General features: G+C 40.7%; 1 protein-coding gene across 6 annotated transcripts in view; it reads left to right on the top strand.

Annotated features, from left to right (window-relative positions):
• SGCG (sarcoglycan gamma) overlaps positions 1-24,371 on the top strand; it is a 129,257-nt gene that overhangs the window by 64,415 nt on the left and 40,471 nt on the right. For all 6 annotated transcript variants that reach the window (XM_086715205.1, XM_086715191.1, XM_025924472.2 and 3 more), the window contains 2 exons: positions 14,463-14,564; positions 19,470-19,557. In XM_086715205.1, coding sequence (XP_086571331.1) covers positions 14,463-14,564; positions 19,470-19,557 — 190 coding nt within the window. The remainder of the gene's footprint in view (positions 1-14,462; positions 14,565-19,469; positions 19,558-24,371) is intronic.

The raw sequence follows: 24,371 nt of genomic DNA, 5'->3' as shown, positions 1-24,371 counted from the left end.
ACTTCTTATTGCAATAATTACGCAAATCCGCAAGACTCTCAATTTGCGGGAATATACTTTCCCGACAGTCCCAAAAGGAACCCTGAGTAAAAGGGTCTGAACAGCTGGATGAAAAGACTTCATATTAGCTTTATTCATGACGAAGAATAACAAGGGAAAGCTTGCTCTAGCAAATACCAAAACATCCCATGAAACTAGAATGATCTGGCGCCTGGGTGGCTCCGTCGGTTAAGCGTCTGACTTCCGCTCAGGTGATGATCTCGCAGCTCTGTGAGTTCGAGCCCCACGTCAGGCTCTCTGCTGTCAGCACAGAACCCGCTTCAGATCCTCTCTCTGTCCTTCGCCTGCTCGTGCTCTCGTTCTATCTCAAAAGTCAATAAACATTAAAAAAAACCCATCCAAATCATGTGGCTCATAAACACCAAAAAGACCCATAGAACATAAAGAGATTTTAGAGACAGAATATAAATTAGTAAATTCAGTACAATTATAATCTCACTTTTCTGAAACTTATACTTAATTAAAATGTTTTTGAAATACAAGTAAGCTCCATAATTTTAATGTAATAATGTAAATAATGTAATAAATTAAAACATTAAAAATTATGTAACTTCTTTGTGATGTTAATAATTATAAATTGATAAACTGATAAGCTGATAAATAGAAGAACTGATAACTGATAAATATAAACTGATAAATATATAAACTGATAAAAAATTAAAACTTGTTTGATGGGAAAGGGTGGTAAACGCAAATACATCCTACTAACTTCAAAATCATTGTCAGGCGGTAACCAATATTTTGTCATACGCTGGGATAACTTTGCTGCTTAAAGGTAGAGCATATCATACCTATTTGTCTTTATTTCCTTGTGAAAGATTCTGTGCTGCCTCTATTGTACAAACACGCCAATACATTTGAATAATGTAAGTTGATGGGGGGAAGGTGCATTGCTTCATGAGTCTATGGAAAACTTAGGGAAACTACCCTGCATTTAAGTTTTGCAGTGATATAGTGGGAAAATTATGAGCCAAAAGAATATGTATGTTGTACTGCCAGAGTATTTGTATATTGTATATTTTCCTTTATGGGTTTTTATTAGGTGGCATTTTGTAGTTTGGATCATTCCTTGGATTGCTTTTAATGTCAAAATGAAATTATCCATTTTTCATCAGAAGACAATTTTACTAGCAAATAAGTTTTTTTCCAGGGGGTTTTTGCTTTTGTATAACTGTAATAATATTAAAGGGATTTTTCTTCTAGGAGAGGATATATTTTTAACTTGTTTTGGAAGTCAATAGAAGATATAATTCAGTTGAAATTAAATTTGCTTCTATAGCAAGTTGCTGGGAAACATCAATTTCATTAAATGAAGTATACCCAGAACTGGTTTCCATATATATTTCTAGAGACTCTCAAAGTTTTACTGTTGACGAGTCAGCTGATCAACTTGACCAAACTTTATCCTTTCTTATGCTGAGCCAAAATGAAAACTCATTATCCAGTCTTCTGCATGGTTTAGAAGAAATAAACATCAAAACTTCCTAAGATATAAAGCATTGAGAAATGAGTCTTTTTATGGGTATTTGAAAATAGACAAGACAATCACTGATTATTCTGAGACTATTCCCCAAGGCCATCTTTACACAAAATATGCTCACTTTAATTTCTCATTAAATTCTAGGAACCCCTTGCCCACAATATGAAAAATCAGGATCACGATAAAATTGAGAGAAAATTGTATACAAATCATACCACTGAAGAATAAATTTATGTCTGTCCTTGATCTGTTGCAGTGCTTTAGAATATAGTCAGATAAAAAAAACTGTAAACATTCATTCGTGAAATAATTCTTCTTGTTTCTAAGGGAAAAAAATCCTTATGAACTAGAAAAACTCACATTTATTTGATGCCTAAAGTTTTTACTAGCAGCCTAGCAAGGAAGAAAAGTTGCGTAGAGAACTCCCAGAAGTGATTGAAAAAACCCAAAAACCTGAGGTAAACAAATAATAGTTATGAGAATAATTAAAGGAGCCTCAGTTTGATTTTATATCACCTCTCAAGTGTCGGCATGAAGTTTATGAAAGCACAACAAGGCTAAAAACTTTAAAATCACTACAACATCCCCCCAAATGCCAAATTCCTTGCTACACACCATGGGTCATCCTAAACGTGCGAATTCTGAAGTAATACCAATTATCAACCTGTTCGTTTTTTATTTTTTATTTTTTTTAATTTTTTTTTCAACGTTTATTTATTTTTGGGACAGAGAGAGACAGAGCATGAACGGGGGAGGGGCAGAGAGAGAGGGAGACACAGAATCGGAAACAGGCTCCAGGCTCCGAGCCATCAGCCCAGAGCCCGACGCGGGGCTCGAACTCACGGACCGTGAGATCGTGACCTGGCTGAAGTCGGACGCTTAACCGACTGCGCCACCCAGGCGCCCCCCTGTTCGTTTTTTAAATGTATGCTGAGCAGCTAACGTAAGGTATCATGGATCTCGCAGTTGCAAAGGCCAATCAGTGAACCCATTGTTGGGTCCTGCTGTGTGTAGGGTGCTAGCCCCCACGATACAGGCCGGGTTTACAAAACTCTCAGTGCAGTAGAGGTCTAGATACATGTAACATAATGGGATAAGGTTTCTATGAGAGACGGGATCAAACTTTTGTAGAAATCCAGAAGAAGGAGTTATGGTGGCCTGAGGAGATCAGAAAAGCTTCAACAGGACTCCGATAGTTTGGGGATGTAATACAAGGATGAAGAAAGATTGTTGAGTGAGAAGTGTATTGTCACGAAGATGTAAGGTTCGAAGGAGAAGGGCAGGAGATAAACCTGTAGAAATAGGGACCACGTATAAGAGCCTTGTATGCCCGTAGGTCACTTGTGTGGTATTGTGTACCCCAGTTTTTAAAGAGGGAGAGTAAACGTTAGGTTAGTGTTTTAAGAAATTATCTGGAGAACACTAAGGAGGGGTACTCACGTGTAAGAGGATGTGTGTGAGGGTTTAACATATATTCAGTATTTGCATGATGCCAAGGATGCAACTCTAAGAAACGCGGGCCTTTCACAAAAAAGCCTAGGAGGACGTTGTTGAGAAAAAGTGCCAAAGGAACAGTGAAGCCGAAAGATAAACCAAACTGCCCGAAGCCTTGAGGGAAGGTGGAGTGCGAAGAATTATGGATTGGCCAACAGTCCCAAATGCTACAAGAATTTTCCAGTAGAATGAGAATTGAGAAGGGGCGTTGGATTTTTTAATAACAAGGTTATTAGGGAGAGCAATTTCAGTAGAACGGTGATGGTGGAAGCCACATTGTCATGGGCCAAAGACCGAGTGGGACTTGAGGCAGTGTGAATTGAATGTGGACTCTGACAGAATGTGACTCATGCGTTGTGGGTACATTCAGCTTTAATGGAAGCTGCCAGTGTTTAGGACGGATTGCGCCAACTCCCACCAGGATGTGAGAGTTCCAGAGCCGCCACATCCACTGCTTGCCACTGACTCTTGACATTTTCTATAAATTTTTCAGCTTTATTGAAGTAGAGTTGACAAAATTGAAAGAGATTTGAAGCGTACCACATGATGATATGATAGACACACACATTGCGAAAGGACTTCCCTCAGGGAGTTCACACATCCATCACTTCCCATATTTACCTTTTGTGTGTGAGGGAGAATAAGTTCTACTCTATTAGCAAATTTAAACTACCCAAAACAGTGGTATCAGCTATAGTCACCATGTTGTTACACAATAGATCCTGAGACTCCATTCAGGTCTTTTAACTGAATGTTTGTACCTTTTTACCAACCTTTTCCTACTTCTCCCCACCCCACCCCACCCCACCCCCAGCCCCTGGCAACCACTTTTCTATCTGTTTCCATGAATTTGATTTCCCCCCTCTTTAGATATCACATAAAGTTATACTATGCAGTATTTGTCTTTCTCTGTATGACCATTTCACCTGGCATAAGACCCTCCGTGTTCATCCAGGTTGTCACAAAAGACAGGATTTCCCTCTTTTTTTAAGGCTAAATAATATTCCATTGTCATTGTATACCACATGAGAATAATGTATAATCAATCTGCTGCTGTTGGGCTGAATGTTTATCTGGTCTAACGTACAGTTTAACCACCCTGTTTCCTTAGTGATTTTCTGTCTGAGTGATGTATCCATTGTTGAAAGTGGAATATTGAAGTTTCCTGCTATTACTGTATTACTCTCTATTTCTCCCTTCAGTTCTTATACTCAAATGTTGGGTGCATATTTTGTGGCGTTACATTCTCTTGATGAATTGACCCTCTTAGCATTCTATAATGACCTTCTTCATCTCTTGCTATAGTCCTTGGTTTATAGTCTGTTTTTTCTGATATAAGAATAGCTACCCTTGATTCCTGTTGGTTTCCATTTTCATGGAATATCTTTTTCCATCACTTTCAGTCTATATGTGTCTGTAGAGATGAAATCAGTCTCTTATAGGCAGCATGTAGTTGGCTCTTGTTTGGTTTTATTGTGTTATCTAGCCACCCTGTGTCTTTTGAGTGGAAAATTTAGTCCATTTACATTTCAAGTAATTTTTGGTAGGTATGAACTTATGACTGTCATTTTGTTGATTGTTTTCTGGTTGTTTTGTAATTCCTTGGTTGCCTTCTTCAAGTCTTGTTTCCTTCCTTTGTGATTTGATGATTTTTACATAGTGTTCTGCTTGTGTTCTTTTCCCTTTATCTTTTGTGAATCTACTATAGGTTTTGGCTTTGGTTACCATAAGGCTTACATAAAACGCTCATAGTTATAACAGTCTATTATTTTTTTAAGAAATAAAAGAGTTTTATTACAGCCCAAGTTAAAGACAGCTGCCTGGGATGCACAATCTTTACAAAGAAGAGAGTGCTCTAGGGAAGGAACATTGGGTACAGAGTTACAAATGTTTTTTACATCAAGAGTTACAAATCAACTTGATAAAGGACATCCAGAAAGTTACAGGTTTTATCTTATTTTTTTAAATTTTAATTCCAATACAGTTAACACACAGTGTTGTATTAGTTTCAGGTGTACAATACGGTGTTTCAAAAATTCCATACATTCCCCAGCGTTTATCACAGAAGTGCACTTCTTAATCCCTGTCATCTATTTCACCCATCTCAGAACCCACCTTCCCTCTAGTAACCATCAGTTTGTTCTCCATAGTCAAGAGAATGTTTCTTGGTTTGTGTGTGTGTGTCTCTCTCTGTTTTTACACTGGCTCATTGTTTTAGTTTTGAAATTCCACATATGAATGAAATCATATGGTATTTGTCTTTATCTGACTTATTTCACTTAGCATCATACTCTCTCACTCCATTTGTATTATTGCAAGTGGCAAGATTTCTCTATTTTTGTGGCTGAATAATATTCCATTGTATATACATACCACATCTCTTTTATCCATTCATCTATCGATGGACACTTGGGCTGCTTCCATAATTTGGCTATTGTAAATAATGCTGCTGTAAAACATAGGGGTTCATGAATCACTTTGAATTAGTGCTTTTGCATTTTGGGGGTAAATACCCAGTAGTATGATTACTAGATCCTAGGGTAGTTCTATTTTTAATGTTTTAAGGAATCTCCATACCATTTTCCACAGTGGCTGCCCCAGTTTGCATTCAGCAAACTATCAGCAGTGAAAGTAAGTTCCTTTTTATCCACATCCTTACCAACACTTGTTGTTTCTTGTGTTTTTTATTTTAGCCACTCTGACAAGTGTAAGGTGGTATCTCGTTATAGTTTTGATTTGTATTTCCTTCAAGGTGAGTGCTGTTGAGCATCCTTTCATGTGTCTGTTGACCATCTGGACGTCTTCTTTGGAGAAATGTCTGTCCATATCTTCTGCCCTTTTTTAAGTTGGGTTATTTGTTTTTTGGGTGTTGAGTTGTATCAGTTCTTTATATATTTTGGATACTAACTCTTTATTGGATATGTCATTTGAAAATATCTTCTCCCATTCAGCAGGTTGCCTTTTAGTCTTGTTGATTGTTTCTCTCTCCATGCAGAAGTGTTTTTTTTTTATTTAGGTGCAGTCCCAGTAGTTTATTTTTTACTTTATTTTCCTTGCCTTAGGAGACATATCTAGAAATGTTGCCATGGCCAATGTCAGAGAGCTTACTGCTTGTGCTCTCTTCTAGGATTTTTGTGGTTTCAGATCTCACATTTAGGTTGTTAATCCATTTTAAATTCATTTTTGTGTATGGTGGGAGAAGGTAGTCCGGTTTCATTGGAGTTTTCAGCCTTACACCCCATTCTCCAAAGAAAGGAGAGAGGCTGGAAATGATTGATCATGCCTACATAAGGAAGCCCTCCATAAATCCCAGTCGTAAGGGATAAGGGGAGCTTCTGGATTAGCAAACATATCCACACCAGGAGAGTGATATACCCCAACTCCATGGAGACAAATCCAAAGGTCCCTGCACGTGGGATTTTCCCAGACCATGCCCTATATAGCTCTTCGTCTGGCTGTATATCTGTGTCCTATACCATATTTTTTAATATACTGGTAATTATAAGTGTTTCCTTGAGTTTTGTGACCTGTTTTAGCAATTTAATCAAACCCAAGGAGGGGACCATTGGAACCTCCAATAAAGAGCTGGTTGGTCAGAAGCACAGGTGATAACCTTGGCTTATGACTGGCATCTAAAAGCGGTTGGGTGGGACTGAGCCCTTAGTCTGTGGGATTTGGTGATGTCTCTGGGAAGATATGTCTGAATTGAATTGAATTCTTGGACACTCTGCTGGGATCTGAGGATTTATAGTTGCGGGGAAAACTTCCACACATTTATTTGGTGACCAGAAATGTCAGAAATGAAGTGTCTATGTGAGGAACAGGATCCTCAACAGGAAGGAAAGACATAGTAGGGGAGAACTGAGTTTTTCCTACAGAGGAAGGAAAAAAAACCCAAGTGTTTCCTTACCATACTCAGCTGGCCTTTAGAAAATGTTGAATGGGGCAGTGCTGATCGGAGAAGGAAAGCGGAGGGTAATCTATTTCCTACAAGAAGGGAAAGTTATCAAAGGTAGTTATGTGAAACCAAATTGATGTAGTAAATTCAAAAGGATATGTAGGTTCATTTAACTTTAAGAGATGAAAGGAAATCAGAGAAACCTGCAGAACTATCAAATATTTTGCAGTTTTTGACCTCCAGAATGAAGAAAGCCAACAACAATAGGAAATTGACCAGATGAATTTAGGGTTCCAGGGAAAGTTAACTAGATCGTGTTCTACTTGAGTTCGAGCTGTGAATGCTAAGCTTGCACCTAAGAAAATGATGATTAACGGCCAGAGCAGCACCCCATCTGTGAGCTCCAGCTTTGGGAAGATGAAAAGTGGGGAAGGGTTTGTGCCACAGGTAAAGGTTAAAGTCATGGATAGGAAGAATTTGAGTCATGACACTGTTCTTGTTACATGGAAGGGGTTTGCACTGAGAGTTCATTCACCCTTCTGGCGTTCTGTGTAAATTGCCTAAGGATTCAACCAAGGCATCATCCTGCAGGGACTGCTCTCCCTGCCCCCTGCTGTTGCCCAGAAGTGTTGAGCCCACTCTGAACGAGTGGTGGGAGCAGAACAGAGTCAAAATCTGGCACTTGGTTGATTTTTACCAAAACAATGAATGAGTCACTGTACAGTCACATTATGATTGACAGCAGCTGATGCATCTAAGGAAGGAAAGCCAGAGATGAGATGTCCCATACACATGAAACTGACAGTGTGGTGCAATGTAGGATCTAAGTGACATCGAGCTTTATCAGCTTAACTGATGTTTTTCTGGACACGGATCGTTTAACAGCTCAACAACCACGTGCTGAGCACTTTTGTGCATCAGATATTAAACGAAGAGTTGAGAATAGATGTGGTTCATCCCTGCTCACAAGAAGTATCCTGGCTAATCTGTTGCTACAAAACATGTTAGTCTAAAAACAAATGGCTTAAAACAAAAGCTATTTCATCATAACTTTTGATTTTGTAAGTCAGAAAATGGGGCAGGGCTTAGCGAGGCAATTCTGCCCGCCACCACCCCCCATGTCAACTGAGGTCACTCAGATATAATTAGCTGGTATTAGGGCTGGTTTGGAAGGTTTGGGATGACTTCATTCACATATCTGGTGCCAGTGCAGGGATGGCTGGAAAGCTGGGCTCAGCTAAAACTGACAACTGGAGAGTCTGCCCTTGGTCTCCCCAGCATGTGATCTCAAGGTCCCTGGACTTCTTACATGGTAAGACTAGTCAGGACTTCTAAAGTATTCCAGTAGGCCTGAGCAGAAGCCTCAAGACTTCTTTTGATGTCATACCTGCTGGTAGCCCAGATTCATGGGCAGAAGATTATACTCTACCTCTCGGAGGGATAACCAATATTTTGTGCAGAAACAAACAGGCTCTTATATTAGTAATGATATAAGTGCTACTACAGAGCTATGCACAGGGTGCCGTGGACAGGGAGAACTGAAACGAAGGATTAGTAAGAATTAGCTGTGTAAATTAAAATAAGAAAGTTATTCGTCAACTCCATGAGCAAACACACGGATGCCGAAAGAGCGTGCTGCCACTCCTATGATACAAGGGAGTAGAAGTGAGGGAACCACACACAACGCCATCAGCAAGAGTCAGGAGAGACTGAGGGATCCAGAGCAAGTCTGTTCCACCTCAAGGGTCAAGAACGGACCTGGTGCCCAGAGCCTATGGCCACACGGCTCCAGACCCTCTCCTCATAAACAGGAGTCAGTGGGGAGCAGCAGGCACTCCCCTCTTAATGCCCCTCCCCTTCCCGGATTTCCCTCCGCCATCGGCCTCCAATGCGCTGCAGATGAGGCCCAACTCCCTTTCATCCCCATCGATGTTGGTCACCATAGGAAACCCTCGCCTCCCCACTGCTTATCTCTTGGACTCGAAGGCTCTGAGGTTCTGCTCACGCATTATCCTCTCCTACCCTCATCCTTCCCCAACTCTGGGAACCTTCTGTTCGAACCTCTGGAATTCAGGACTTCCATCAGCACGACGAATGTCTTACTTGGCCCATCACTTTAAGCACTCATTAAAGGGCCAGGCTTCTTCCCTGTAAATTACTGTTTTCCCATTTGCAGGTATAACTATTTGGTAAGGAGATAGGTTTGAACTATGTGAAGACACTGTTTTCGTCAACCCTTCCATTCATTTGTTTATTTTTGCATGTCTGTATGGACTCATGATTTCTGATTCTATTCAGTGGGCTCTCATAATCCATTGCTGCCATTTCTTTCAGTGCTTATATTCAGTCTGATTTGGCCTCTGGGAGCCCCTTTTAGCCGGCTTTTCTGCCTTTTGGTCTATCCTCAGTATTCTCTGTGCCCTTTCTTGTCTACCCGCACAGGATCTTCCAGGCTCACCATGCTCTTTGCTTACTCTGGCCCTGAAATTAGCTGTCTCTCCAAGGAGCTCTAATCCCTCTTAGTGTGGAATGGTATTTAGAACCTGAGATTCAAGTGTCAGACACACTCATTGCTGTCAGTGTGCTGCTAGCCCAGACCCACTCAGAGGACATGTAACTAACACCCGCGTGCACGCATGCAGATGCACATACACACACACACACACACACACACACACACACACACCTTTATATGAACATTTATTTCTCTACCTATCCATCTACATGTGGAACACCATGGGTTCATACAAATGTTTAACTTCAGTGCAACAATATGGGGATTAACCTGATTTTCTCTCTTTTTGTATTTGTACCTCCCTTCCGTGACAACGAGGAACTTAGCTCCCTTGCTCTTTCATCTACTTATAAACTCAATCCCTTGCATGTTTCCACCCTCGTACCTCTGCCACCACCCTCTCCCCATTGCACTTGAGCTGGACACCCTTCCCCGGGGGAGCTTCGCCACTGAGGGGTTCTATTCACCCTTCTGGGACCTGACACCCAATGCTCGGTCACGCCTCTTCGTAGAAGCCCTCTTCACCCAGCTGGGGCATTTTATTTAACAAGAACACTTGGCCTTAATGGAATCGTACACCTTTTGTGTTCTTAAAACCATAGTGTTCTTACAGGGCTTTGCTATGGGTGTCAGAGCTCAAGGGGCCCGATGATTGTCAGGTCATGGGAGATAGTACTCAATAACCAGAGTGACTTTTCTTAGAGAAAAATAAGATAGTATAAATCCATCAGAATATTTCATTAATTTAAATGACTATGAACATTAAACTCTACTATTAATAAAGATTTTCAAGTTGTGTTTTTTAAAAGATCATCTATAATGTCCTTACAAGAGACATAAAAGAAAAAATGAGAGAGTTTGAAAATAAAAGAAGGAAAAAGGATAAGCCAGAACAGTATTGACTAAATAGAAGCTGGTGTGAGATAAAAATGATATCATTTATAATGGCACCAAGACATATGAAGTATTTATGTAAAAATCAAGCAAAATATGAATAAGATTTATATGCTGAGAACTACAAAACAATGATGAAAGAAATTTTTATGTTTCAATGGGGAAATAGTGTTCGAACATTGGAAGACTCAATATTTTTAAGATGTTAGTTCTTCCCAAATTCATACTTATATTAATACATTTCTAGTCAAAAACCCAGCAGAAATTTTTGTAGAATAGATAAGCTGATTTTAAAACTTGTATTTAAAGGCAAAATGCTAGGATAAAGTTAGAAAGAAAGACAAAAAATGTATATGATTCCACTTACTTTAGGCACATAGAATAATCAGATTTATAGAATCAAGAAGTAGAATAGGAGTTACCAGGGACTGGGGGAGTGGGGAATAGGGAGCTGGGTTTAATGGGTACAGAGTTTCAGTTGGAAAAGATGAAAAAATTATGGAGAAGGATGGTGGTGATTGTGCAACGATATGAAGGTACTTAATAACACTGTACTGTGCAATTAAAGATGGCTAAAATGGTGAATGTTATTAAGTATACTTTATCGTAATAAAGATTTTTTTTAAATTATTTGAATTGCCAAAATAATTTTGAACTCCCACTGGGTGATTTCAAACCTGACGGTAGGGTTAGAGTAATCAATACAGTATAGTAAGTACAGACACATAGGTCAACAGACCAGAATAGACAATCCAGAAATACAACCCCATGTGGTTAATTTTTGACAAAAGTACAAAAGTAATTCAGTAGAGAAAGGATACAATTATCACCGTATGGTGCTGGAATAATTGAATATCCACCCATATGCAAAATAATCTTCATGTATGCCCCACACCATACACAAAAGTTAACTAAAAACTGGTCAGAGACCTAAATGTGTAATCTAAAACTATAAAAATGCTAGAAGAAAACATAGGAGAAAATATGTCCTTGGTTTAGGGAAAGTTGTCACATAAAATATCAAAAGCATAATCATGAGAGAAAAGTGATAAATTAAATTTCTTGAAAATTAAAAACTTTTGCTCTGCAAAAGACACCAGTCAAGGAATAAAAAACCACAAACTTGGTAAGAATATTTGCAAATTACATATCGACAAAGATGTGGATAGTAAAAAGCCCACTGAAAAACACTATCATTAGTCATTGGGAAAATACAAATTAAAACCACAATATGATACCATCACGCTCCTATTAGAATGAAAAATAGTACTGACAGTACTAAGTGCTGACAAGAATACAGTGCAACCAGAATACTCGTATATTGCTTATGGGAATGCAAAATGGTACAACCGTCTTGGAAAACTGAACAGTTTGGCGGTTTCTTGTTTCTTATAAGGTTAACCATAAACCTACCATACAACACAGCAAATCCCCAGGCGTTTGCTCATCAGAAATGACCACTATGTGCGCACAGAAGCCCTTTATTCGTAATCATCAGAGCAAGCTAAATGTCTTTCAACTGACACATGTATAAACAAACCGTGGAATATTCTCCAGTGGAATAGTCTGCCTTTCTAAAAAGAAACAAACTCCTGATACACACAAAAGCATGGATGACTGCCAGACGCTTTATCCTAGGGAAAGAAGGCAGTCTGAAAAGGCTACATACTGTATGATTCCATTTAGATGACATTCTGGAAAGGGCAAGACTATTGCAACAGAAAGCAGTGGTTGCCAAGGAGTGGGGGTTGGCTGTGACTGCGGGGGGGGGGGGGGGGGGCATTGTTTATCGTCTCCAGAACTGTTGTGTACCTTCATGGTGTTGGTGTGTTGTACTTTGATTGTGAAACCTAGCAAAAATATTCACTAAAAAAGGTGAATTTTATTATTTGTGAGTTGTAGCTCAACATACCTGAGTTAAAAAAAAAAACAAAAATAGGCATATTGTTTTGTTTTCAGACATTGAGTAGTGATGGATTGTTTGTAGAGGTTTGTAATTCATTTTGTTAAAACCATAGAATATGGGCTGAGGTCATCTCATGTCAATTTCCTCATTTTTCAATGAATGAAAAAGCCAGAGGAGGAAATGACACATGACAAAGAACAATCACCTTTTGCGATGTGATTATATAAATAAGCTGCTTCAGAGGCTGGGATCTGCATTACTTTTTTGTTGTTTTCTGCCGATGTAGCGAAACAGAGTCCAGAAAAACTCCTGGCATCTGTTCGGTTGAACCCAGAAATCCACAGTAGATTTTCAGATTTGAATGTACAATGTTGGAACCTCACTTTGGCTAATTCTAGGACCAAAAGTTCCTGATGCAGTTGTCTGCTAAAAATTGGTTTATTATACACACATGATGGATCTTACAACATTGCTCACGTTAGCTTCATTTCATAAACTGTGTCTTACAACTGCACGGTTACATTTTGTGAGAAGTTGTACCATAGTGGCTGTCAACTTTTTAGATTTGGAGCCCTGCCTCCAAAGCTACACACTCAGTCACAAATGTAAGAGTGACTCGGGAAAGCTTCTCTGCCTGTGGTGTCGGTTGACCCAAGCCCAGCAGCACTGAGGGACTTCCATTGATCACAGTGCAAAATCCACTGCTCCCACACCCACTTTGGGAAGAGGGCCATAATGGTGGCTCACAGACAGCTAGCCAGGCTGAATGATTCCAGACTGAATCTGGTTCTTGTTAACAGGGCTTATCAGTCAGTGGAGTTCTTGAGAAGAGAAGTCTGTGGCATCAGTTCACGGTAACAGATCTCTGTCCCAGAAGTCACCTCTCACTGTATAAAATTGTGCTTAATGTCATTGTTCCATTTTATCTGACCATTCTACTCTCCCTTTTTAAAATCTAACTCTAGACTCAGAAGAGAGGGGAGATCAGAATTCAGTTTGTTGTATTTAGGTGTTACCAAACTTTCGAAAGGGAAGGAGAGATGGAGAATTGTATATATGGGTCTGGAGCTCAGGAGAGAAAATGTAAACTGCAGATAAAAACAGGTGAGAATTTCCACACTGAGATGGTACTGGGAGCTGAGGGTGTGGTCAGAGAAGGCTCACAGGAAGGGGCTGGACTGCTGAGGAAGCCAGCAGTCCAGGGCTGGGCAGAGGAGGATGAATGTATATGGAGGCCAAGGAGAGAAGCTAAGAGAGCCTGGTGTCCTGGAAATCGAGTGAGGATAGGGTACCAACGAGAAAGAGGTCCAGTGTTAAATGCTGCTGAGAAAGCAAAGGGAATGAAGTTTAAAAATGTCCACGAGATTTAATAGCATGATGGTCACTGGTGATCTCCACAATTAAGTCTTCTATCCTTTGTGGTCATTCTTCATGATGAAAAATTCTTTGAGAACAGACCCTTTGAATAGAGCTTCACATCCTCCTATATGGTTTTGTGCTTAAGAAATGGCCACCGAACAGTTGCTATATTGTAAACTTACCTGATACACATGAAACCTCAAGAAGGTGTCATGGTGGTGGGGGGATGGGGGGGGCACCTGGGTGGTTCAGTCAGTTGAGTGTCCGACTTCAGCTCGGGTCATGATCTCACAGCTGATGAGTTCAAGCCCTGCGTCAGGCTCTGTGCTGACAGCTCAGAGCCTGGACCCTGCTTTGGATTCTCTCTCTCTCTCTCTCTCTCTCTCTCTCTCTCTGAAAAATTAAAAAATAATAAAAACATTAAAAAATTTTTTTTCAATAGTACCATGGGGGTGGGGGTGATGGAACTGTTGTGTACCCTGATTGTATCAGTGGCTACACGTGTTAAAACTCATAGAATGGTACACCTCAAAACAGCCCATTTTATTACATTTTAATTTAAAAAAACAGTTTTAAATAGTAATGGTAAGAGTCTTTTTCTTACATGGTGGCGACTCTCGGGTGTTTATTGTGAAGTGACTCTTTCAATCTCATACGTATTTCCTAAATAGTCCTTTGTATTACGCAAGGGTTAATGAAATATTGACAATTTAATAAAAACAACGAAGGTTTTAAGCAAAGAGAAATCCAGAAGAGTGCCAATAGAAGATTTACGAAAATGCATCTATAATTTTAGCTGATACTAAAAGAAAAGGAAAGCAAAAACATAATCTCTGTTGTCTCGTCTTTTTAACAGACAGGAATGGGTCACTTGCGTGTTACAAAGGATGGTCTTCGCCTGGAAGGGGAGTCAGAATTTTTATTCCCATTGTACGCCAAGGAAATACACTCCAGAGTGGTAAGAAAGTGATGAAACATGCAAATGTGTTGTGTTTTATGAAAAATTAGTAATCGTTAAGCATAGAAATTCAGCTATTTCGGAAGAGAGTTCTTAGAACGTATATATGTACACGCGTTCATGTTACACGCTTTATAAAAGCTTGGTAGAAGGTTGTAAAACTTATTTCCGATATTATATTATAAAAAGATGCCATTTTCATGTGCTTCAGCTCTGAACTCAGTGGCCTCAGAAATTTAAACCATAATTAAAAACGTTTGGTAATTAAAACCTTTATCAAAGGCAATCTAAACCTCTTTCCATTAGTGCAGGTAATTTAAAGACACTTTTCTCAAGGCATTTAAAATTATCTGAGAAGCTTAGAAAGAAATTAGTTTCATTGTAGCACGTTCTGTACTAATTACGCTAATTATAGATTATGGTCCTGTGGGATTCTCCACAAGTAGATTAAACATATCTGTTAAATAATTGTGTGACTTTAAAAATAAATCTGCCTCCGTATTATCTTCATTTACCTCCATGAAATTTGTAACAAATAGAGCCAAGCGTGAAACACAGTCAAATAGCTTTTGTAATATGTTCTATTTTTCTTCATGTGATGCTATGGACTTCGTAGTAAAGGTAAACCTTTTGCTAAATTATTGGTTGGGTGTCATCTCAATAAAATGTTGAGACTTCACCCAACTGTAACCTACCGGTTGGATGAAGAGTGTACTCTTCATTTTCCTCCCGTGTTTACACATGTGAAAGGAGGTGTCAGTACCTCCTACATGCTGAGGCTCTTCGAGTGACTCTAGGGCAATTGGAAAGGATACAAAAGGCCAACTGCTGAGAAGCATGTGGTCTTATAGGAGGGGTAAAGCACACCCCCACACAGCCATCAGAACGGTCACCAAGCCCTACTACCAACCATAATGGGATACCGTGTAAGACTTGCACATAAATACACTGCCAAGGAGTCTCGAGAGTGCAAGGCACATTAGTAGCTCTTAGGCACTATTGTATTACTTCTGATAATGTCTCAGTTGACAGGAGGAACCCACAAATGACCTGGAATAGGACAGGCTGATACATGCGTGAGCCAGATGCCGTGAGCTTAGCTGAAGAGCTAAGACACTTACGTGAATCGTGATGGCATTTCAGTGTATTAAATAGCCGTGTCATATGGAAACATGGGGAATAAACCCAAACTTATGTAAAGGGGGAAGTCAGATGTGAGCAAAGAATTTAAATATTAGAACCATTTCCCCCCCCCAGAGTTATGTTGGCTGATTCCCTACCTATAGTTTTGAGGAGAGAAGACTGGTAAAATAGCCTGATGGCTGAAATCAGGTGATTAGTTCTAGCAAATTTAATATTCTGGACTTAATAGTACTTTTAGTTATATCTTATCAGATTTTTTCTATCTCCATATACTTAAAAAAAATCAGGGAGCAAAATTATGTCAATTATTTTAGATAATCATATATTAAACTCTTGCAATGATGCATTGATGCAGTATGTCGATCGATACATAAAATTATAGAAACATTTGGAATGATATTATGTGATCACAGAGCTATAAAGTATCTGGTAACTAATATGGCTTTCCAATAATTGGATTAACTGAACAAAATTAGGTCTTATATATTCTGTGTGCACCGATGTATTACTTATGTTTCCTTTTCAAAGATGAGTCTAGGAGGTAATTTTCCGTAAAATTACAGAAATGGGATTTACAAAATTTGGCACATATTAATTTATGTATATTGCTGAGGTGAGAGAATTTCCTTATTCTAAATATAATTCAACATGGTACTCTGGCTTCTAACATATGATTACTTGGTAACTCTTCAAAGCTAATACATGAGGTCCTGTGAAGATTGTGCCTGGAACTCATGATTTATAACCACCTATCCTGCCCATTATTAACCTAAGCACATAGCAATTATAACTGATAAAACAAAAAAGTTGTAGTTAGCAACATACAGACATCGTCAAAGACGAAATGAAAGCAAAACACGCAATGGTAAAGCTTTACTTGGAATGATTGTCTTTGAAGTTCGCAGTCCTGGAAAGAGGCAGGGACAGCTTACAGTCAAAGCCCACAGAGACACAGGGACCAGAATGTTGCCTGATGGGACTGCTTGGGGCTCTAGCCAGACCCACTGCATGAGACAGCAATGAAAGGCAGAAAATAGTTGCACCTACTGCCCAGACTTGAATAAAGATGCCAGACCAAGACCCGAATGTCATCCGAGGACACGAGCCCTGAGCCACCATGACAAGGCTGAGAAACCCAGGGGTCTCAATGAAAACAATGGGGAAGCCCTTAGACAGCCTCGGTAAATCCAGAAATCAAAATACATCCACAGAGGGAAGCTTGAGACTGAGACTGGAAACCACATAAGGAAGCTTTCATCTAAAAAAAGGATTCCAACTAAACTCCCCAGAAAGAGAATTAACTTCCAACTAAGTAGAAATAATCATTCTGAAAATGACTGGAAAAGCACACTTAAGCATCTCACAGAGATAAAGCTGTTTTTGAGGAGCTTCTATGAAAAAGACAAGAAATGATAAAAATCAAAACAGGTAATACGAGACAGAAATGACAGGAAACAGACTTACCCGCTTTTATTAAACAACTAAAAAACTTGAAAATGTATCAGAAACCATGGTTTTTGCTGTGGCCTGGAAGTTACATGTTGAAACCCTAACCCCCAGGGTGATGGTATTAGGAGGTGGGATTTTGGCGACTTCCTCATGAGGGAATCAGTGCCCTGATCAGGGAGGCCCCAGAGAGCTCCCTCACCCCTTCCACCAGGTGAGCTGGAGGCTGGGAGGCCCCTTCTGTGAACCCGAAAGTGAGTCTCACTGGACACACCAAATCTGCCAGCACCATGACCTTGGACTTCCCAGTGTCCAGAACTGCGAGAAAGAAACCTTTGTTGTTTATAAGCCACCGAGTCTCTGGTATTCTGTCAGAGCACCAAAATGGAGTAGGACAGTTTGCAGACGTTGGACAGTGGCGGTCAGGACAGTTCTCTCTGAGAGGTGGACACAAGAGGTGAGCCCCAGGACCGCCCCAGTTTGCTACTTGCAGAGAGTTTTGAAGGCCACGGTGAGGGAGCGGGGCCAACGAAGAGGCAGGGGTCCTCCCCGAGTTGAGAAGATATGGTTGGGAGTCCAAGGAAGAGCAGCCAACCTAAAGCTCACAGGCTAAAGCTCACCATTGAGGAGGCCACCACACAGGGAGAGCCCCGAGACGGCGGGAGGTGAGCCCCTCCTCACACCCCTGCACGCCGAGGCTCTACGTAAGAAACCGGTAAACCGTTAACTCTTACCGTGCTACTTATTTTTGAACAATGTGAAGACAAGTATCAAGGTCACATCAGTGGATGAAACACGAGATGCCGATAGGTCATCTGCTTCCACAAAGCGATGGGGAGAATTTCGGACCTGCCAGAGTTCCAGAGCGTTCCTGAAACTTCTTTCCTTCTGAAAAATCACAGTTACTCGCTACAACTTTGGAAGACATTCAGTTCCCTCTGAATGGATCATAAACCCGCCTGAATCCAACAGCCAAATCGTTGCGTTCTTTTTTGAAGAAAATTGCTTATATAAAAGCAAACAATCTTCTGTAATGCAAAACCAGCCATTCGGAACTATGATACCACAGGAGGCGCTTATGACATAAAGCCACCTTATCTTCCAACAAAAGTTTAAAAAATATAGATATCTGACAAATTTTAAAAAGCTCTTGTGAAGTTGTGAAAAGGCTTTACATTTTGAAAATAAGTAATGTGGTGTTTCTTACAGAAGAACTAACCATGCTCTGATTTATCTTCTAAAAATATGTCATGTCCTGGACATAGATATTAAAAAAAATTTAATATTTTAATATTTTATTAAGAAATTTTTATTCCTTGGAACAGGAAAAAACACTGATTAAAACTCGATTATTTTAGATCTTCACCCAGAGAGCTAACGTGGTACACTATAGCCATTGCATGCGAGCAGTGCGAACCCATAAAAATATTATAATTTATGAAAAAAGGAGTTAGGACACCCTGTAGCAGCGAGGAAATGGATTTTGCCAGCAACCACATGAGCTTAGAAGAAGCTCTTGAGTCTGGAATGGATCCTCAGCCCTTCAGTCCCCTTGAGACCCTGAACAGGGGACCAAGGTAGCCTGTGCCGAGACTCCTGACCCACAAAATCAATAATATAATAAATACGTATTGTTTGAAACTGTTGGAGTAAAAAATTTTCATGTACTCTTTTAACATAGTATAATCCAAGATTTTAAAATACTGTGTAGGGCCACAGGATCTCTGACTATGGAAAAAGTATCTTATATAAATCCTAAATTTATATATGAATACAAATATACAGTCATTTTATTTTTTATTTAAAATTTTTAATGTTTATTTTGGAGAGAGAGAGAGACAGAGCGTGAGTGGGGAGGGGCAGAGAGAGGGAGACACAGAATCCCAAGCAGGCTCCCGACTCTGAGCTGTCAGCACACAGCCCGATGTGGGGCTCGAACCCACGAACCGCGAGATCGTGACCTGAGCTAAAATCGGACGCTTAACCGACCGAGCCACCCGGGTGCCCCACAGTCATTTTGAATACTATCTATTCATTGGGGTGCCCGGGTGGCTCAGTCACTTGAGTGTTTGACTCTTGACTTTGGCTCAGGTCATGATCCCAGGATCATGAGATCAAGCCCTGCGTTGGGCTCTACACCGACGCACTGAGTGTGGAGCTTGCTTAAGATTCTCCCTCTCCATCCCTTTGGTTGTTCCTGCCCACGGAGCGCACATGTACACAGTAAAAATAAGTCTAAAAATATGTCTCTCTAAAAATAAGTGAGTAAATGAGTGAATAGTATGTATTTGTCACATTCTGTAAATGCCCTTCTAGGATTCATCTCTGCTTCTGCAGTCAACTCAGAATGTGACCGTCAACGCACGCAACTCTGAAGGGGAGGTCACAGGCAGGTTAAAAGTGGGTGAGTCTAACGTCTTCACAGTGCTTTGCATGTGAGTGGTCCGTGGATAGTTGTGCTGAATGGATACACGTCTCTCTTCTGAAGAATTCACAGTTACTCATGAACAATTACAGTACGAGTTTTCTAAATATCATGCTGTGTTGACTGCAGAGAGTAGTTGGCATCACGAGGGAGACAGTCTGAGATATTTTAATTAAAGTTATTGCGATTGCAAGAAACAGAGGACCATTCAAGGTAGTAAAAGACACATGATTAGTACAGAACGCAAAGGAATCTCAGAGACCAAAGGAAAGGAGCCAAAGTGTCTGGCCTCAAAAGAACAGAGACCAGGGGCTAAGAGCCAAAAGATTCTCTCTCGCTCTTCCTCTCCCCACCCCTCCTTCACCTTCCCTTTCCCCTCGCCCATGTACCCCTCCTTTCTACAGCATCTCTGCCCATTATTTTCACTTGGCCACATCAGTTCTAACTCTGTAGGACGTACAGGACCTCTCTGGTTCTTCATCTGATAGGCTGTGCTTCTCAACACCGGCCAGCGTGGTCTTTAGTTTCATGAATTCTAAATTCACAATAAAGTACTCTAATTGGCCCAAGTAATGTGTGTAACCAACTGCCCGGGGGCAGCTATGTATCCTATCCAACCAGCTAAGACCAGAGAGTAAGCTCACCCAGCAGTGAGATCACATGAACTCTTATACAGTGAGAAAAAAAGGATTACCGAGAAAGATCATCGGTGGAAGAAATGAAAAGAAGAAATTCCTTTCACCTAGTGAAAGGAATGTGTATCCATTCTCTATACTATCAGCAGTCTATACATGTGCCAAATCTAAGAAACTGAGTGGCCTTCTGGGTCATGGGAAAACAGATGAAAAGTGTCCCGCCACCACAAACTGGTAACTTTCAACGTCTCTTTTTTACGAAACAGAATAATGTTACATTGGAAACTGCAGCCGTATATTAGCCTGATGATTCCTTTTTATCATGCTGATACACAAGTTCCATATTATATGTTCTGCTTTAATCTTCATAACTTACTTCTCTTTTGCTTAGAAGGTTGTTCGATCACTAAGTCCAGTGAGATTCTCAGTGGTTCCAGACATGAACCTGAGTTTATTCAGCGTACATGTTCTTGAAACGTGTCTAAAATCAAATCATATTTTCTTGAAAGATTATGTAGGATTATGATTTATCTTTACCATTATTTCACAGACTTCTTTGGCTGTAGCTTTTATATGTTTGAGGGATTTTTGCTCATCTTTTGTCATTCATTTGCCATTTGTTGGATGCCTACATGCAACTTTCTATATGCTGTCACATGTAAATAATATGTACGTACCCCTTAGGAGCTCCACAAGAAAAAGACTCCCTTTATATTCTTATAAAAATGATTTACTACAAATACTTATTTCCTCATTTAATTTTTTGTTGAATGTAGATTTTCATATATCGTACAAGAGAGTTAGGGGCACCTGGGTGGCTCAATCCGTTAAGTTTCCGACTTCGGTCATGATCTCACAGTTCGTGGGTTCAAACCCTGCATCAGGCTCTGTGCTGACAGCTCAGAGCCTGGAGCCTTTTTCCAATTCTGTGTCTCCCTCTCTCTCTGCCCCTCCCCCACTGATGCTCTCCCTCCCCCCCCAAAAATAAACACTTTTTAAAATTTTTTAAAAATTTTAAAAAAAGAGAGTTAGATGTAATATAAATCTGCCTCCAATTCCATGAATGAAAAAAACTGAAGCAGTGAAAAGCGAATTTGCTCAAGAACACAGCTATTTAGCAGAACAAGCCAAACCAGGAGTTAGCAGGAATTAGTAGTTTAGCAGGAAAAGCAAACCCCAGGACTTCTCTCCCTCAGCCCGGAATGTACCACTCCCTCTCTCCAATCAGATTTCCTTAAATTATGGCACACCAGTTTCCTTAAATTATGGCCCTATTTCCTGCAAATATGGTTACCATTTTTGTCACCAAGGAATTTACTTAAAAAAATTTTTTTTTTAAATTTTCCCATTAGAATTACGTTGGTTTAAATTGTTCACCTTAAATCTTGAGTTTTAACCTGGGTGTTTCGTGCTTGATATAATGTTAAAGCTGGTGATTTTTCTTAAACCCTTGGTTGAAAAGCCTCTGCTATGTGGCGGACCCTGAAGCAGGGAATACTGCCCAGCTCACCAAGGGTATTTTCAAGTAAACGACTTCCGCAATCACAGCCATTCCGGCCTCACGTTTCTGGGAAGAAGTTAAATGTAGCCAACCTGGACATTAAAATGTAATTTATGTGAACTAGCCAAATTCATCCCATGTAATGAAATGAATACTTGCTCATTACTAAACCACTGAAAACAATGGCAACCAGTACGGTCAAAACCAAAAGTCTTAAATCCCCAAAGAAGTCAAACACTGACATGAACAATAGCTAACACTCTAAATCCTTGAGCTGAAAGATACCAACTCATAGCAAAATAACGGGAAAACTTACTAACTGTGAGTTCAGCTCTGGTTGCCTACCAGTCATTTTCTTTTGATTTCAAATAACAGAGACGAATTCTGGTTAGCTTAAAAAAGTTTACACAGGAGGGCTGGTCGGGTTCGGCAGTACGGGTTTTCTGAGGACCTAGCCGGGCTGCAGCCAGTGGTTCCTGGGGAACCACCAGCTTTCCGGCAACTGGCAGTCGGTATAGAGTTTGATCAAGCAGAGCCACTGGCCTCTCTGCCCTGCGATTTCTCTAGAGTTATGGTCACTACCAATCCAACTGGGGATTTTCAGCTAACAACCAAATGAACCCACTGGGGAGGCTGGTAATGTTTATGGCTCAATTTGGTCACCATCACGCAGACACCCAAATCATTTTCCTGGGTGCTGAAAGATGTCCTCTGTCACAATCACACTGTCTTAGATCCAGGTGTTCGAATAGCAAAGCTGAGAAGTAAGAATCTCATTAACCCATTAAGTTGGTTCGGGTTCTTGGAACTTATGCATAGCCATGGTAAGCTTCTGCAAAAGCCTTTGTATACCCAGAGCGTGAGTGTGACTAATATCAAGAATAGAAATGTAAAACAAAAGGATAAAGTGAATGTAGTATTGCAGAGTTTCATGGACCCTCTATTAAGGAACAGCAGTGCACCTGCAACCAAGATATCTTTGGGTGTAATGATTGAACTCAGCAGAAGAAACATCAGAAGTGAGGTTGAAAATACCAGTGTTATCCCAGCTGCATGTTTCTCTGAGGTTACCTAGATATTGCTGCTTTGCAATCCTTCCCCAGGGAAAAGGAGACAGAGGACAGTGACTGCAAACCTGAAGACAGGGGACCTTGCGGTGCAGCACGCCCCAGGGAAGAGACGCTCCAAACACAGCACAGGGTCGCAACAGGCTGTGGATGTAAGAATATCCTTGAGAGACCAAAGCAGGACAGTGACAGACATGTTTGACATTTCAGCCACTTGATTCGTGATCCCCCCACCCCCAGGTTAGCAAATAAATTACTAAAGCACACAGCAAGTTCTGACAAGAGATTTGAAGTAAGGGTGATGCTCAGGGACCTTTTCTCCAGACTGGTGGGAATTCATGCACTTTTTCTCTTTAGCTTTGATCCTTTGGGCAGGGGTTTCTGCAGCCCCGTCGAAGAGAAATAACCAAGAGCCTTCTGTTTGCTGCCCAAGCGTGCCATCATTGCTCAAAGCTGAGGCCAACAAGTTTGTAATTGACCAAAGGTCTAGGAAAGTCATGACAGTAGTAATCAACACTATTCCAAGACAGGTCATAGCTCCTCTGGCTATGACCGAGACCCCTCCAAGATCTGGCCTGTGTAAAACACACAAAAAGAAAACTGTGATGACATCATCTGGAACTTTGGTTCAGCTCTCCTGAGCACCATATCCGCAGATGTTGCAGAAGAAATCCTGGAGTGAGCCTACGGAGACCTCGATAGAAGCACGAGTGCAAGAATACAGAGAATTCGATGCTAGATTGCATCTCAGAAGCAGACATTCTAGAATTCAAAAGAAGAGAAAGAGAATGACAGATGGGTGGGGAAGTGCCGGTCTCAGGGAGGGGAGGATGTCGATGGTGAATGGGTTGACACGGACCACTCTTCCCTGTAGAACAGCAAGCATTTGCCAAGAATCTGACCGGCACACTCTCAGAGGGGAAATCCAAAACTTGTGCCTTCAGCACCAGGCAGATTCTAACCCGGAAAGACTTCCAGAAACTCCACCTGGATTTTTCTCCAACTGAGGAACAAATAGTACTTCCCCCAGGAAACCCCAAAATTAAGTGTACTGAAATACCACCAGTGGGCCCAGAGACAAGTGATGCCCACTTAAGGATATCAAACGTTTTCATAAGAACCCAAGTCTAAAGAGGAGACAAAACCGGCAACTACAGTGGCTGGAAAGACAAACCAGAAACAGTAGGTTCGGAAGAAAACCTAAATGAATCCACTTTCCGGTCCCACAAAAAAAGACAAAGGGGCAGGGGCACCTGGGTGGCTCACCCTGACTTCGGCTCAGGTCACGATCTCCTGGCTCATGGGTTTGAGCCCCGCACTGGGCTCTGTGCTGACAGCCCAGAGCCCGCTTTGGATCCTCTGTCTTTCTCTCTCTCTGCCCCTCCCCCAATAGCATGCGCTCGCTCGCCCTCTCTCCCAAAAATAAACATTTTGAAAGAAACTTCAAAAACTACTTAAATATCCAGATGTATGGGTGAACTGTTGAATAACCACAGTGCATCTGCGTGAATACCATGCATCTGTTAAAAAGAATAAGGAAGACGCCTATGAATTGATTCGGAGTAACTCCCGGGGCATATTTGGAAGCGA

Source organism: Puma concolor, chromosome A1 (assembly GCF_028749965.1).
Source record: "Puma concolor isolate L17-30 chromosome A1, mPumCon1.1.hap2, whole genome shotgun sequence".
In the NCBI taxonomy this organism is placed as follows: Eukaryota; Metazoa; Chordata; class Mammalia; order Carnivora; family Felidae; genus Puma; species Puma concolor.
This window is presented reverse-complemented; position numbering and strand designations above follow the sequence as displayed.